Below are 14,780 nucleotides of genomic sequence, written 5' to 3'. Positions count from 1 at the left end.
CAAAATTGCAATATTATTGTGACAAGCTAGGGTTTTAGGTTGCGGAAGAAGTCGGATACAGACTTCTGCCAGCCTATTATACAGTTCAACTGCAGAAAAGCTTTACTTTATTAAACACGGAACTAAAGACGCATGAACGAAGGGAGGTCTTCAATCACACACATAACCTGGCTTATGATGTGCAAGTGAACAGTAATTAAAACAGTAATTAAATACATCAACAACCAGAACTAAATAAATAGAACACTAACATTTAAAGTTGCAAAAGATAACATTTACAACGAACAAAAACAGGGTTAACAAAAACCTGAACCCACAGACACACTGCCACAAAGCATGCTGGGAAATTCCCACACTGACCCTCCCCAACACGCTAAATTATTTAGGAATACAGTATAGCAACATTTTAGTATAATAATCTGGATTTTTGATTTTACTCACCAAAAATCCTGATTATTTGTACACAAAATCCATCCTCCTTTCTTTCCTCAAGAAGATTTCAATGACTCTGTTGTGCAGATTATCCGTGCGTTTCAGTTCCATCAAGAAGTCCTTTTCTATCGCCATCGCAGCTAATGCTGAAGGTCGAGCCTGCCCTGTCGTATTTCTGGCATAAGTTTTAATTCGCTTTAGGGCTGAGAATGTCCGTTCAACAGAAGCAGTAGACACGGGGATGCTCACCGCCAAACACAGTCTATCAGTCTTTTTAAGATTTCCCTATTTTTCTCCACCTTTTCGTTGCGGAGCTCCGTTTCCCTGCGCATTTGCTCGCTCCGCTGTAGATCCACTCTGGTTTCCCCAAAAGTTTTGGAAAGCACCGTTGCTTGTAAGTGTCCGGCAGTGCTTTGATGCCTCGTTGCTGCCTTGGTTAGGCAAGCCAAATTTACAAATCCAGTGTGGCTCCAAACACCATGTCGATCAATAACAAGCACTCCCAGCAATACAATTAGCAGCGTTCCTCGGAGCCTGTGAGCCCGGAGTACCGCTCGTAGTTAGCGGACTGAAAGTGGCGGACAAATCCTTTTCCCGGTTGTGACAGGCTTGCTAGCTTCGGAGTTGCCCGACCTTGCTTAACGATGTCCAGCTTTTCTTGAAAAGTCGGTCTTGAAAATGGCTTTGACAGTAAATCTGTAACCAAATCCATTTCTTCTCCTACTTCAGCCATTGTGGGTTGACAAAACAGCTATTAAATCAACACAACAATATCTTTGCTTGTGCAGCTCGCTACAGATGCAGTTTGCTAGCTCTGGCTCGTGCACTCTCTGACTGTCCAATCAAAGCGCGTGAATACGCTGACGTTTCCTACGCCTGCTAGAAGGCCTTGGGGTCGCCAACTCACAATCTGATTGGTTGAAGCAACAGTTTGATCGACATTTTTTTTATGCTACAGGGTCCGCAGAACTGATTGTGAAGGCAGATTTCTCTGACCCTGGCAACAAATAGTGGCTGAAATGTGATTGGTTAAATGCTTAAATATGAAAATACACGTCTGGAAGCAGCGCAACCAGGGGGCTAGCAATGAAAGGAAGCAGACAGACCATTTAGAATTATTTAATACATATTCATGGACAAAATATTATTTGACTGATGTTAATTATATTTTGAAAATACAATTAACATCAGTCTGTGATTCAGATATTTTTAGGCCAGCAGAGAAGGCCTTGCAGGCCCTGACGGCCCACCACTGCTAAATTCATTAGTAACTGTTGAACTTTGTGTGAGTGTGTGAATTTCCTCTTCATGTATTTTCAGGCTCCAGCCTCCCTCCTCCTGTCCTGACAGTCTTCCCTCCATCCAGAGCTGAGCCACTCTGTCAGAGCTGCTGTCACAGTTCCACTGTGAGGCTTCTTCACTTGTTCACTTGTCTGTTCACATGTGTCTGTTGAGGTTCACTCCAGTTTAAGTTTTGTCTTTGTCTCTTTGTCTTGTCCCCCCTGTCTCTGACTGTCCCAATCTTAATGTTCCTCATGTGTCTCATCTGTGTCTAATTGTGTCCTCCGGTATTTAAATCTGCTCCTCCTTCCCTCCTGGGCTGGACTGGTGTTCCTGGAAGCATCAAGTGTCCTCCTCCTCCTCCTCCTGTCTTGTCTTGTTTTATGTAGAGTGTTGAGAAGGAAACTCCTCACACACGTGAAGATTTCTTGGTCATAACTATTGAACACATTTAATATTTTGGATTTTTAGGCTGCAACTGATTTTGGAGCCAAATATGGGGACAAATTCCCTCCTGGTACACCTCAGACTACAGGATTATCTTCTAGGATGATCTAGAGACAAGATGTTTGGTCGTCCTTCCCTGATCAGGAAGGGAATTCGGGACAAAAACAGCTTGATTATCAATAATATGTGTGAACTACTAATGATCATGTCAATATGTAAACAGGGCAGAGGGTGCAATGAAGACTAGGTGCCTTGCTAATGGGAACCCCACACCCATGACCCATCAGAGGATTTGAACCAATGCCCCGCTGGTTACAAGACCAATTCCTTTCCTTTGATGGACAAGCTTCCCAGGTCATGGGGTGCTTCAAGCGTGTCCAACATGGTGTCCACCTGCTGAGACCGTGTCCTCCAGAGGTCCAGGACACTGATGTGATCATCTCCTGTGGGAGCACAGGTGCCACCTTCTTTGCTGCAGCTGCTTATGGAAGCAGTGAGAGAGCTGAAGGCTGAGGCCTGAACTGCCTTCTGTTCTCCACTATGGAGGTGGTTGAGTAGAGAATTTAGCTGAGCTAAAGTCCATCATCAACAACCCCCTTCACCCCACGTGCAGGTGGAGCCGTTTGTTGATAACATATAGCACATCTGAGAGGAAAATAGACATCACAACACAAGCAGATTGTGAATTCTGAGAATCGTTGCAGAGTCTGATGAGTGTGACGAGTCTGACGCTTTAATACCAGCAGGAATTACATATGGTGGGCCTGGTCACCTGTCACTGTCTTGTCTTAGTGCAGCGTATTTATAGATGATCTCTAGTATCTGTGGGTAGAAATCATTTGCGTAGTTCAACAAAGGGTCGAGTCTGCAGGTTTGATGAAACCAATCAAGACACAGTTTGACCAATCAGCTGTCTGAAGACTCAGATCAGGTGATTAAATGAGTCAAGGCTGCTCTGCTGTTGACGTTACAACACAAACCTGCAGCCACACAAACCTTTGTGGAAGAGTTTGAACGTTCCTGCTCTGAGACATTCACCAACATCAGGAAAAAATATTAAAGCTGCTCTTTAAATGTTTGGAGCTAAAAACACATCAGTCTCAACTCAGTGACTTTTTTAATTTTCAATGAAGTCAATGATATTTAGACTGCTTGTTGTGAAGGATCTGATCTTTATTCAAACTACTGTATATTTGCTATAGTTCATCATTGAGAACTGAAGTCACGGTGAATGAAAAATCAATAAATGCACAAATCTATCTGTTAAAAATACATTTAGATGTCATCGTGGGGACTTGACACATTCTTGGACTGTAACAAAGCATGTAAAGGAAGAATATTAAAGCTGAGCTTTATTTAGAGAACCACAGAGACTCTGTGTGGAAGTCAAAAAATTTAAAATGCAAATAATTGGGAGAGAAAAGACACAGTGGCAGGAAACACTGATGGTGAAGCTGCAGATCTAAGAGAAGCTCCTCCTCCTGTCAGTCCCTCTCAGCTCCAGTGGGCTATTAAATTGCTCCTCCAGCACCTCCTCTCCTCATCCTCCAAAGCCTGAATCTGTCAGCAGTAAAGTCACTTTCCAGGTTGATAGTCAGCACACAGTGGCAACATGCTGGAGAGCCTCTGCACTCTCATCACTGCTCTAACATGTGAGGAGGCTGACTTACTGCAGCTCTGAGCTCATGCTGGATTCATCAGTCTGTGTCTTTCTCTTGACTTCATGTCCTCTTGTTGTTTCCAGGTGTGAGTGCTGTGACGGTGCTGACACAGAAGCCCACTGTTGTGTCTCTGAGCAGAGGAGAGTCAGTCACCATGGACTGTAACCTGGGAACTAGTACTAACTATGCTGCCTGGTATAAACAGGTTCCAGGAGGAGTTCCTCAGTATGTGCTGAGCTGGCGTAGCAGCTGGAGTTCTGTCAAATATGGTTCTGGTTTCTCATCTCCAAGATTCACTTCTACTCATCAGTCAACATCAGATTATCGTTTGATGATCAATAATCTGGAGGAGGGAGACTCAGCAGTCTATTACTGTGGAACATGGGACGGCTCTGCTGGCGAGGGCGTATCACAGTGATTCAGACTGTGACAAAAACCTCCTCACTCAATACTTCTGCTTTTTAGTGTCTGATACATCAGCTCATGTTCAGTCTCACTAAATTACAAATCAACTCATGTTCACACTCAGTTTCTCAGAGAAACTTTCAGATTGTTGGAAACTTTCTGCTGTTTCATCACTGAAAATAACAAGAACCAAAAGCAACTCCCTCACTCATCCTTCATCCTCCATCATCACCATTAAAATACACCTTTAAGTCATCAAAACAACTTTATGGGGAATATGATGAAGAGTTTGTTGATTAAAGTTCTAACAGAGAATCTGTTGTAATGATGATGATGATGATAATGATGATGATGATGGTGATGATGATGATGATGATGATGATGGTGAATGTGGTGGTGATGGTGATAATGATGATTAAGATGATGGTGATGATAATGATGATGATGGTGGTGATGATGATGATGATGATGATGGTGATTATGATGATGGTGATGATGATGGTGGAGATGATGATGATGATGGTAGTGGAGATGATGATGATTATGATGATGGTGTTAATAATAATAATGATGATGATGGTGATTATGATGATGATGATGATGATGATGGTGATGATGGTGATGATGGTGTCACCAGTGAAGGCTGTTCTCATGTCTCAGTGTCTCCACTCATCAGTGACTCTCAGCAGGTTTTTGTACAGCTGTGTGTACAAACTGAATCACTGTGGTATTCGGACCAGGAACCAAGCTGATTGTCACCAGTAAGTACTTTTACACTCAGCAGAAACAACAAAGATTTGATGCTTTTGATACAAACTAGAAGCTTTTTCATAGAAATGTGGAGTGTGGAAATGATTTGAAATATTCTTCTGTTAGTCTTTGACCTGCTTTGATACTTTATCTGTCAGCTAAAGGAAACATCTCCAAAGATTACATCATTTCAATCAGTTTCTCACCAAATATTGTTGAGTTTTCTTCATTTTCACCTGTTTTTAATAACTGCAGGACAGATTTTCTACTTAAACGTATTTTAAATTGACTTTGGTTTCTTGGCTTGTGTTTGATGGAAGTGAACAAGGTTTTAGAAAATTCATCCAAATTTATTCAGCTGAAATTCTCATTTTAAATATATAACTTTATATTTTTGTATCATTTGCTGGTCATAATTTTACTTTGTTCAAATATTTAATTGATGCTTTTAATATTCAAAATGACTCTGAAATGGTGTAAAATATCTGGTTTAGTGAGATTTTCCTCATATTGTTGCTGAAGATTGAAGGTTTTATTTGCTCAGTGTGTTTGTGATGTTTTCAACCAAACTCCTAAATTCATTAGTTCCTGTTGAACTTTGTGTGAGTGTGTGAATTTCTTCTTCATGTATTTTCAGGCTCCAGCCTCCCTCCTCCTGTCCTGACAGTCTTCCCTCCGTCCAGAGCTGAGCTCCAGTCCAACAAAGCCACGCTGGTCTGTCTGTCCAGACTCTCTGCACCTTTTGCAGAGGTGAGCTGGTTGCTTGGTGACACTTCAGTGAGCAGCGGGATCTCCACCAGCACTCCTGTCCAACAAGCAGACCAGACTTTCCAAATCAGCAGCCATCTGTCCATCCTGACGTCAGACTGGGACGCGCAGAAGGTTTACACCTGTAAAGTGTCTGTGGGCTCCCAGACTGCAGAGAAAAGCCTCAAGAAGTCCGAGTGTGAAGAATAGTGGAGGAGCAGCAGCACCATTTCACATCTGCTTCTTTAGTCTTTGTGCTGCATCAGCAGCTTCACATGTCAGAGGAGACCAGTCTGCATGCTTGGAATCAATGTTGTCACGCTGAGCTGCTGCTCTTGGAGCAGCTTTGCAGCTGCTCTGTTTTTACAATCTTTCAATAAAAACTCATCAAGTTGAAGAAAAAGAACTCTTTCTGTTTATTTGGACTCTTCCAAATGTTGTTTTCAACAATAATCAATACAAGTTCAGTGATTTTAGTGTCTTGTCTCAGGACAACAGAAAAATCAGATCTATAATAAAGTGAAACTGAGTTTTCATGCTTCATCTGTGAAGCGTGGCCTCTGGACGCCTCAGTACTTTCCCAGGATGCACCTGCAGGCCTCCTCACTCATTTATAGCTGCATCTAAATGGAGCTCAAATGTCAGCTGTGTAAAAACAGAGGGAACCGTCTCATCATTAAAAAAATATTATATTTGAATAATGATTTTATTGTTTAATATGTGGAGGATATTTTTGTGGTTAAATGTCACAACAGGATCATCAAGGGTGAAAGACTCGATGTTCCAGATAATTCATGATGTGATCCACGATGATGATACGATCAACACACATCGATCCAGCGATCAACAATCTGGGCTGGATTGATTTTACTCTCTGCAGTTACACTGAGCAACAGTGCATAAATGTACCGATGGCTGCTGATGCCTAAACGGAGCGTTGTCATGACGATAATGTGCTTGAGTGATGTAACCAGTGTAGTTAGAGCTCAGACACGTCACCCTTGTGTAGAAGGAGACCCTGTTGAGTCTGATGTTGAAGCTCTAGCAGGAAGTTCTCAGCGAGCATGAAGATGAATGAATCCATGCTTGTGTTGTTCTCTCCTCTCGGCTGCTGCAGGCACCTCTCTGAATACGGAACTGGAATTATGGACGTTTGTCCAGGTTTGGTTCAAGGATTGGAAACAAATGGGAGAATATTGACAACAGAACTAGAGTGCTACAAACACAACACAGCACATGGAGGTGAAAATGGTGGGAACTCCACCCAGAGACTCACTCCCTCACCCTTACATCACACCTTACTGTTGAGCTTCAAACCCATCACCACTTTGAGGCTTCTGTCAGCTGCAATGTGTCCTACACACTCCAGGGAGGACAAAACATGGTCCCTGACATCTTCAGGAGGAATTTTCCAGCCTCCTCTTCGGAGCCTCGATGTCAGGGAGGAAGAGGAGGAGGAGGAAAGGCCGTTCCACTCAGAAGGCACCTGTCTGCATGCTTGTGTCCAAAAAACAGGACACAGAGTACCAGAAGATTGTTCTTTTTAAAAGGTTGCCCAGTATTTATTGAAGATCAAAAAGGAGTTTTGGAGTCTGTTGTGCAAAATGCACAAGTGTTGTTCAAAACTCAGCATGAGCTGTCAGATGATGACTGAATAAGGAGAACATTCAGTGTCTAAACTAAGGGACAATACACCAGTGCAGGCCTACATGGATCCTATCTGTCAGGAACCAAATAAGAACCCAAATGCGACACACGAGTCTGGCTGAACACCGCTTTATTGTCGGACACAGACAACAGACAGGATTCACTGGGGAGCGAGCAGAACAGAATAGTTGGGGACAGGCAAGGTCGAGATCGGGCAGGCAGGCAAACAGGAATACGCTGGAAAGTCATCAGGAACGAATAACGACCTGGCAGGGAGCAGGTGTGCCTCCGGGGATTAAGAAGAGTGCTCATTAGAGTCCTGATGCACAACAGGTGTGCGGGGCGAGGCGGCTCACGGGCATGATTGCCCGCAGCTGTGACACCTATCTGTGATTATTAATGTTGACTACTTTGGGTGAATATATGAGGAGTCAAAGCTAAAACATTGTTAATTCACACACGGAGCCTTAACTCTGTTTTATCTTGAGGGTTGAATTTTATAACCCTTCAATCCATAAACCAGTGGCTGAGTCGTTCCTGAGAAAGAGGTCAGTGTCTTGGTTTCCACATCTTCCATACAGATGTTTGTTCCACAACAGGAGACACCAGTGAGCCCACGGTGCAGCCATGTTTCTGTCTGTGGAAGCTTTCTCTGAATTGGAAGTAGGTGGTGGTAAGAGAGGCTGAGCAGAGAGCAAATGTGTTCTGTCAGTGTGTTGTCCTGGACCGGGCGCCTCCTCACTGCATCTGAAGCTGCCATGCAGGTGAACAGTCAGGTGACATCATAGAACAACCATGGTTCCGTCTGACTCGAATTGGAGGGTTTGAAGCCTCCACAGAGGTGGGCTGAAGCACTTTTGGAAAGAACAACGTGGACAATGTCCAGTAGGTCAGCCAGGAACTTGGAACTGTTGCTGAAAGATTGGGCAGCTGTTTGTGTCTGAAGTGAGAGGAGACAACATGGGCTGATAAATGACCTGCAGCAGCCACCATGTGACACAAACCCAGGTCAGATCCATCTGTGGAGGCTCAAACACAGACTCAGTATGACTGATGAGAGGCTGCAGGAACCAGTGAGGGTGTTGGTCTGGCATTAAGATCCAGATGCAGCATTTTCTTAGTTCCACATTCTGCAAGACTGAAATAGTGGAAAAGCATTTTTTCATTTAAACAGTTTAAAGTTCAGTTCATCTTATGAGACGGTTCCCTCTGTTTTTAGACAGCTGACATTTGAGCTCCATTCAGATGCAACTATAAATGAGTGAGGAGGCCTGCAGGTGCATCCTGGGAAAGTACTGAGGAGTCCAGAGGCCATCCACCCAAACAAGTGTGCCTTGGCCAGGGAGGAGACGTCCTACCTTGGCTATGTGCTGGGACGGGGTGTGATCCGCCCTCAGGTGGGGAAGGTGGAAGCCATCATGGCTGCAAAGCGGCCAACCACCAAGAAGCAGGTGCGGTCGTTCCTGGGTCTTGTGGGTTGGTACAGGCGCTTTATACCAAACTTTTCAGCGAAGGCGTCTGTACTGACAGAGCTGACCCGCAAGAGCCAACCCAACAAGGTGGAGTGGACGGAGGAGTGCGAGAGCGCGTTCCAGGACTTAAAGGACTCTTTATGTCAAGAGCCAGTGCTCCTCAGTCCAGACTTTGAGAGAACATTTACGGTGCAGACCGATGCTTCAGAGAGAGGCCAGGGTGCGGTCCTCTTGCAGGGGGATGAAGGACAGTTGCAACCAGTGGCTTACATTAGCCGGAAGCTGCTACCCAGAGAGCAGAACTACTCAACGGTCGAAAAAGAGTGTCTCGCAATAAAATGGGCACTGGACTCCTTCAAGTATTATTTGTTGGGGCGTAAATTTGTGCTCGAGACGGACCACAAAGCTTTGTCCTGGCTGGGGTGTATGCGGGACACGAATGGTAGGATCACAAGGTGGTTCTTGGCTATACAGCCATTTGATTTTGATGTGTTGTACAGAGCAGGGAAGATGAACTGTACTGCTGACTTCCTCTCTAGGATGCTACAGGGGGCATTTTCAGAAGGGGGGGGAAATGTCACGGAGTGAGCCGTGCCACTTCCGCACACACTTCATACGCACACAGAAACATTTCATTTCCATTCTGTTCTGTCTTGGGTTACTCGGTTTAAGCATTTCAGACACACCACTTTTTACCATAGCTCACCAGCAGTACATACTTCCTCGTTTGGGGAAACCGAAGGACTGGTCCATGATTGTATATATGGAGGGGTTTCGCGGGGTGCTACAGCACAATCTATTTTAGCGGGGGTGTTTTATTGGGGTAAATTGAACATGTATTTTACTGTGCACTGGGTGGTTGTTGGTGGTGGAAATTTGTTTTGGAAGTTTTACGCATCTTTTTGTATTTTCTTTTCGGTTGTAATTTTGTGTTTGTAAATGTATTAGTGAGCGTAATAATTTTGATAATTGGTTTAACCTGTGGGAGGGGCTACAGGTATAAAAGCCCTGTAGTAGGCCCAAGACAGGGCTTCTTGTTGGTTGTTGAGTTGGTTGGTCATTGTTTTGGAGGAAAAAGAAAATTGTTGGAAAAAAGTTAAAGTGGTGGGGTGTAAGAGTGTGCAGGGTCTGTATGTATTGTATGGATTTAGCCTGGCATCTTCTGACGCCACTTTATTTTTGGTAAATTAAAATACATTTTTGGAGGAAAGAATCTCCCATCTCCCTCTGTCTCCTCCACCGCCGTTCATCCTTGCGACAACAGGACTGAGGACTATTTTCCCAAATTTATTGTTCAGTGACTCGGCTACAAAGGGATGGAGTCATTCCTGGAGAATTTCTCTAAAGACTTTTTTGAACTCCATTCTGTTGGCAAATAATGTGTCTGTCTTAAATTACTGCAGAATATCAGATTTGTTCATCCCAACAGCTCAAAGTTTCACAAAGTATAAACAAACAGCCTATTAGGTAACGGTGTGATAGTTTGAGTCAGTGGTGCTCAGTGGGACAAAAATGTGATAAAACGGGTTATTTCAATTTCCCGTTTACCTGATAATCTGTAACTGCTGTGCTGCTCCATGTCAGTCGGTGTCTGACTGAACTTTACTGGCTCCAGCCAACACCAGTACTGATCCAGTTACAGGCCCGTCCATCATGTCTCTGAGCACTTTGGACTGGACTGGACACTTCGGTTATGTTGTAGTTCTGGAATATGAGAGCACCACAAGTTCTGGTCGCTTCACGCTTGATTTAGCTGAAATCTTTGTACTTAAACCTGCCCTTCAATGATTGACAGATCGAAGATCACAACCTCTGATTGGACTCTCAACAATATCCAGATTAAACCACTTCTGTCCCAGTCTAATCTGGAGAAACTGATTCAGATCAATATTTATTTCATTAACAAAAGTTTCAGTCAAGTAGCTTCACGGGATCCCAGAGGCTGATCACTGAGTCAACAGTGGCAGGTCAAAAGGTTCTTTAAAATGGAAGAAATCTTGAGCAGGACCAAGATGATATGGTGGGTATGGGCTCCATTTGATGAGAAAAGGGTAAAGAAGGAAAGAATAGAGGAGGAAAAGCAAGGTAGAAAGAAGAGAAGACAAACATCTCGACATCAATTGGGTTTTATCCCCTTATATTTTTATGATCAAATGATAACATGTGTAAACATATGAAACACCAGAGACATTTTGTGCATGAAGGATGTTGTTCTGCTCAAATCCACCAGAGAGGAGCACTGCATCACCATAGAAACAGAGAAAACAGCTCCTTCAGCTGTGACCTGACTCAGCTCCTCCATCAGCAGGAAGCACCTGCAGCTCTGATCGTCTTTATTTAACTTCATGTAAATGAAACGTTGGAGCTTCAATCTGCTCTTTTCCACATCACACACAGGAGAAAAGCTGCAGATTGAAGAGAAGCTCCTCCTCCTGTCAGTCCCTCTCAGCTCCAGTGGGCTATTAAATTGCTCCTCCAGCACCTCCTCTCCTCATCCTCCAAAGCCTGAATCTGTCAGCAGTAAAGTCACTTTCCAGGTTGATAGTCAGCACACAGTGGCAACATGCTGGAGAGCCTCTGCACTCTCATCACTGCTCTAACATGTGAGGAGGCTGACTTACTGCAGCTCTGAGCTCATGCTGGATTCATCAGTCTGTGTCTTTCTCTTGACTTCATGTCCTCTTGTTGTTTCCAGGTGTGAGTGCTGTGACGGTGCTGACACAGAAGCCCACTGTTGTGTCTCTGAGCAGAGGAGAGTCAGTCACCATGGACTGTAACCTGGGAACTAGTACTGATGCTGGTCGCTGGTATAAACAGGTTCCAGGAGGAGTTCCTCAGTATGTGCTGAGCTGGTATCACGGCTGGAGTTCTGTTGATTATGGTTCTGGTTTCTCATCTCCAAGATTCACTTCTACTCATCAGTCAACATCAGATTATCGTTTGATGATCAATAATCTGGAGGAGGGAGACTCAGCAGTCTATTACTGTCTAACATGGGACGGCTCTGCTAGCGAGGTCGTATCACAGTGATTCAGACTGTGACAAAAACCTCCTCACTCAATACTTCTGCTTTTTAGTGTCTGATACATCAGCTCATGTTCAGTCTCACTAAATTACAAATCAACTCATGTTCACACTCAGTTTCTCAGAGAAACTTTCAGATTGTTGGAAACTTTCTGCCGTTTCATCACTGAAAATAACAAGAACCAAAACCAACTCCCTCACTCATCCTTCATCCTCCATCATCACCATTAAAATACACCTTTAAGTCATCAAAACGACTTTATGGGGAATATGATGAAGAGTTTGTTGATTAAAGTTCTAACAGAGAATATGTGGTGATGATGATGATGATGATGATGATAGTGGTGGTGGTGATGATGATGATGATAATGATGTGATGGTGATGATGATGGTGATGATGATGGTGGTGATTGTGATGATGATGATGATGATGGTGATGATGATGGTGGTGATGATGATGATGATGGTGATGATGATGATGGTGATGATGATGATGATGATGATGGTGTCACCAGTGAAGGCTGTTCTCATGTCTCAGTGTCTCCACTCATCAGTGACTCTCAGCAGGTTTTTGTACAGCTGTGTGTACAAACTGAATCACTGTGATATTCGGACCAGGAACCAAGCTGATTGTCACCAGTAAGTACTTTTACACTCAGCAGAAACAACAAAGATTTGATGCTTTTGATACAAACTAGAAGCTTTTTCATAGAAATGTGGAGTGTGGAAATGATTTGAAATATTCTTCTGTTAGTCTTTGACCTGCTTTGATACTTTATCTGTCAGCTAAAGGAAACATCTCCAAAGATTACATCATTTCAATCAGTTTCTCACCAAATATTGTTGAGTTTTCTTCATTTTCACCTGTTTTTAATAACTGCAGAACAGATTTTCTACCTAAATGTATTTTAAATTGACTTTGGTTTCTTGGCTCGTGTTTGATGGAAGTGAGTGAAAAAGGTTTTGTAAAATTCACCCAAATTAATTCAGTTGCTGAAATTCTCATAATTATATAACTTTATATTTTTGTATCATTTGCTGGTCATCATTTTACTTTTGAATTGATGCTGTTTATATTCAAAATGACTCTGAAATGGTGTAAAATATCTGCTTTAGTGAAATTTTCCTCATATTGTTGCTGAAGATTGAAGGTTTTATTTGCTCAGTGTGTTTGTGATGTTTTCAACCAAACTCCTAAATTTATTAGTTCCTGTTGAACTTTGTGTGAGTGTGTGAATTTCTTCTTCATGTATTTTCAGGCTCCAGCCTCCCTCCTCCTGTCCTGACAGTCTTCCCTCCGTCCAGAGCTGAGCTCCAGTCCAACAAAGCCACGCTGGTCTGTCTGTCCAGACTCTCTGCACCTTTTGCAGAGGTGAGCTGGTTGCTTGGTGACACTTCAGTGAGCAGCGGGATCTCCACCAGCACTCCTGTCCAACAAGCAGACCAGACTTTCCAAATCAGCAGCCATCTGTCCATCCTGACGTCAGACTGGGACGCGCAGAAGGTTTACACCTGTAAAGTGTCTGTGGGCTCCCAGACTGCAGAGAAAAGCATCAAGAAGTCCGAGTGTGAAGAATAGTGGAGGAGCAGCAGCACCATTTCACATCTGCTTCTTTAGTCTTTGTGCTGCATCAGCAGCTTCACATGTCAGAGGAGACCAGTCTGCATGCTTGGAATCAATGTTGTCACGCTGAGCTGCTGCTCTTGGAGCAGCTTTGCAGCTGCTCTGTTTTTACAATCTTTCAATAAAAACTCATCAAGTTGAAGAAAAAGAACTCTTTCTGTTTATTTGGACTCTTCCAAATCTTGTTTTCAACAATAATCAATAAAAGTTCAGTGATTTTAGTGTCTTGTCTCAGGACAACAGAAAAATCAGATCTATAATAAAGTGAAACTGAGTTTTCATGCTTCATCTGTGAAGCGTGGCCTCTGGACACCTCAGTACTTTCCCAGGATGCACCTGCAGGCCTCCTCACTCATTTATAGCTGCATCTAAATGGAGCTCAAATGTCAGCTGTCTAAAAACAGAGGGAACCATTTTATCATTTTAAAAAATATTATATTTGAAGAACAATGATTTTGTTGTTTAATATGTGGAGGATATTTATGTGTTTAAATGTCACAACAGGATCATCAAGGGTGAAAGACTCGATGTTCCAGATAATTCATGATGTGATCCACGATGATGATACGATCAACACACATCGATCCAGCGATCAACAATCTGGGCTGGATTGATTTTATTCTCTGCAGTTACACTGAGCAACAGTGCATAAATGTATCGATGGCTGCTGATGCCTAAACGGAGCGTTGTCATGACGATAATATGCTTGAATGCAGGTGAACAGTGAGGTGACATCATAGAACAACCAAGTTTCTCCCATCGTTGAGGTAATGAAATTATCTTCTTTTTGTAGGTGTGAGTGGGGTCCTGCTTTAGTGTCTCAGAGGTGGCCGAGTCACTGAAGACTCAATATTTTGTTGGTGTAATCAACCATGTTTAGATCACGGTTCCTCTACGGAACAATCAAGACTGAGATGTTCTGACCACTCTGGGCTGTTGTTGCCTTCCTCTCCTGATCTGTCAGCTTAGGTGGTGGTGGGGCTTCATCACTGGCAATGCAGCTGCCACCTTCAGTCTGAGTTGTTCTGCTTCTCTTTCTGGTAGTTTGTTGTGTCGCTGGGCTGATTCAGTAGCTGTGATGAGGTCTATCACTGGGACTTGTGGTGGTGTGATGGCAAAATTCAGTCCCGTGGTCAGAACTTCCTTTTCTGGCTGGGTAAGGGACCTGTATGATAGGTTTCTGGTCTGGTGTGGGTGTGTTGTAATTCTTGTTTCTCTGTGTCACTTGTTCTGTTCCGTTGTTGCTCTGCCATGACTGTATCCTTTTGAATGTCTCTTTGACGGTTCTTT

General features: G+C 43.4%; 2 protein-coding genes across 2 annotated transcripts; both read left to right on the top strand.

The window, feature by feature from the left end:
- The first annotated feature begins 3,772 nt into the window (after nt 1-3,772).
- LOC115249833 (immunoglobulin lambda-1 light chain-like) lies at nt 3,773-5,933 on the top strand. The gene is made up of 4 exons (XM_029836194.1): nt 3,773-3,812; nt 3,905-4,224; nt 4,951-4,987; nt 5,614-5,933. Exons 1-4 carry the CDS (start codon nt 3,773-3,775, stop codon nt 5,931-5,933), a joined length of 717 nt encoding a protein of 238 aa, XP_029692054.1.
- A 5,472-nt stretch (nt 5,934-11,405) lies between these two features.
- LOC101079480 (immunoglobulin lambda-1 light chain) lies at nt 11,406-13,445 on the top strand. Its single transcript, XM_029836195.1, has 4 exons — nt 11,406-11,445; nt 11,538-11,861; nt 12,473-12,505; nt 13,126-13,445. Exons 1-4 carry the CDS (start codon nt 11,406-11,408, stop codon nt 13,443-13,445), a joined length of 717 nt encoding a protein of 238 aa, XP_029692055.1.
- Nucleotides 13,446-14,780: the final 1,335 nt, after the last annotated feature.

Source organism: Takifugu rubripes, chromosome 5 (assembly GCF_901000725.2).
Source record: "Takifugu rubripes chromosome 5, fTakRub1.2, whole genome shotgun sequence".
Classification (NCBI taxonomy): Eukaryota; Metazoa; Chordata; class Actinopteri; order Tetraodontiformes; family Tetraodontidae; genus Takifugu; species Takifugu rubripes.
Note: the sequence above shows the minus strand (reverse complement) of the source record. Positions and strands in the feature narration are given on the sequence as shown.

Coding starts and splice junctions, on each gene's coding strand:
- LOC115249833 (XM_029836194.1), top strand. CDS start 3,773: ATGCTGGAGAGCCTCTGCACTCTCATCACTGCTCTAACAT. Junction 3,813..3,904: donor TCTCATCACTGCTCTAACAT/GTGAGGAGGCTG, acceptor TGTTGTTTCCAG/GTGTGAGTGCTGTGACGGTG. Junction 4,225..4,950: donor GGGACGGCTCTGCTGGCGAG/GGCGTATCACAG, acceptor AACTGAATCACT/GTGGTATTCGGACCAGGAAC.
- LOC101079480 (XM_029836195.1), top strand. CDS start 11,406: ATGCTGGAGAGCCTCTGCACTCTCATCACTGCTCTAACAT. Junction 11,446..11,537: donor TCTCATCACTGCTCTAACAT/GTGAGGAGGCTG, acceptor TGTTGTTTCCAG/GTGTGAGTGCTGTGACGGTG. Junction 12,506..13,125: donor AACCAAGCTGATTGTCACCA/GTAAGTACTTTT, acceptor ATGTATTTTCAG/GCTCCAGCCTCCCTCCTCCT.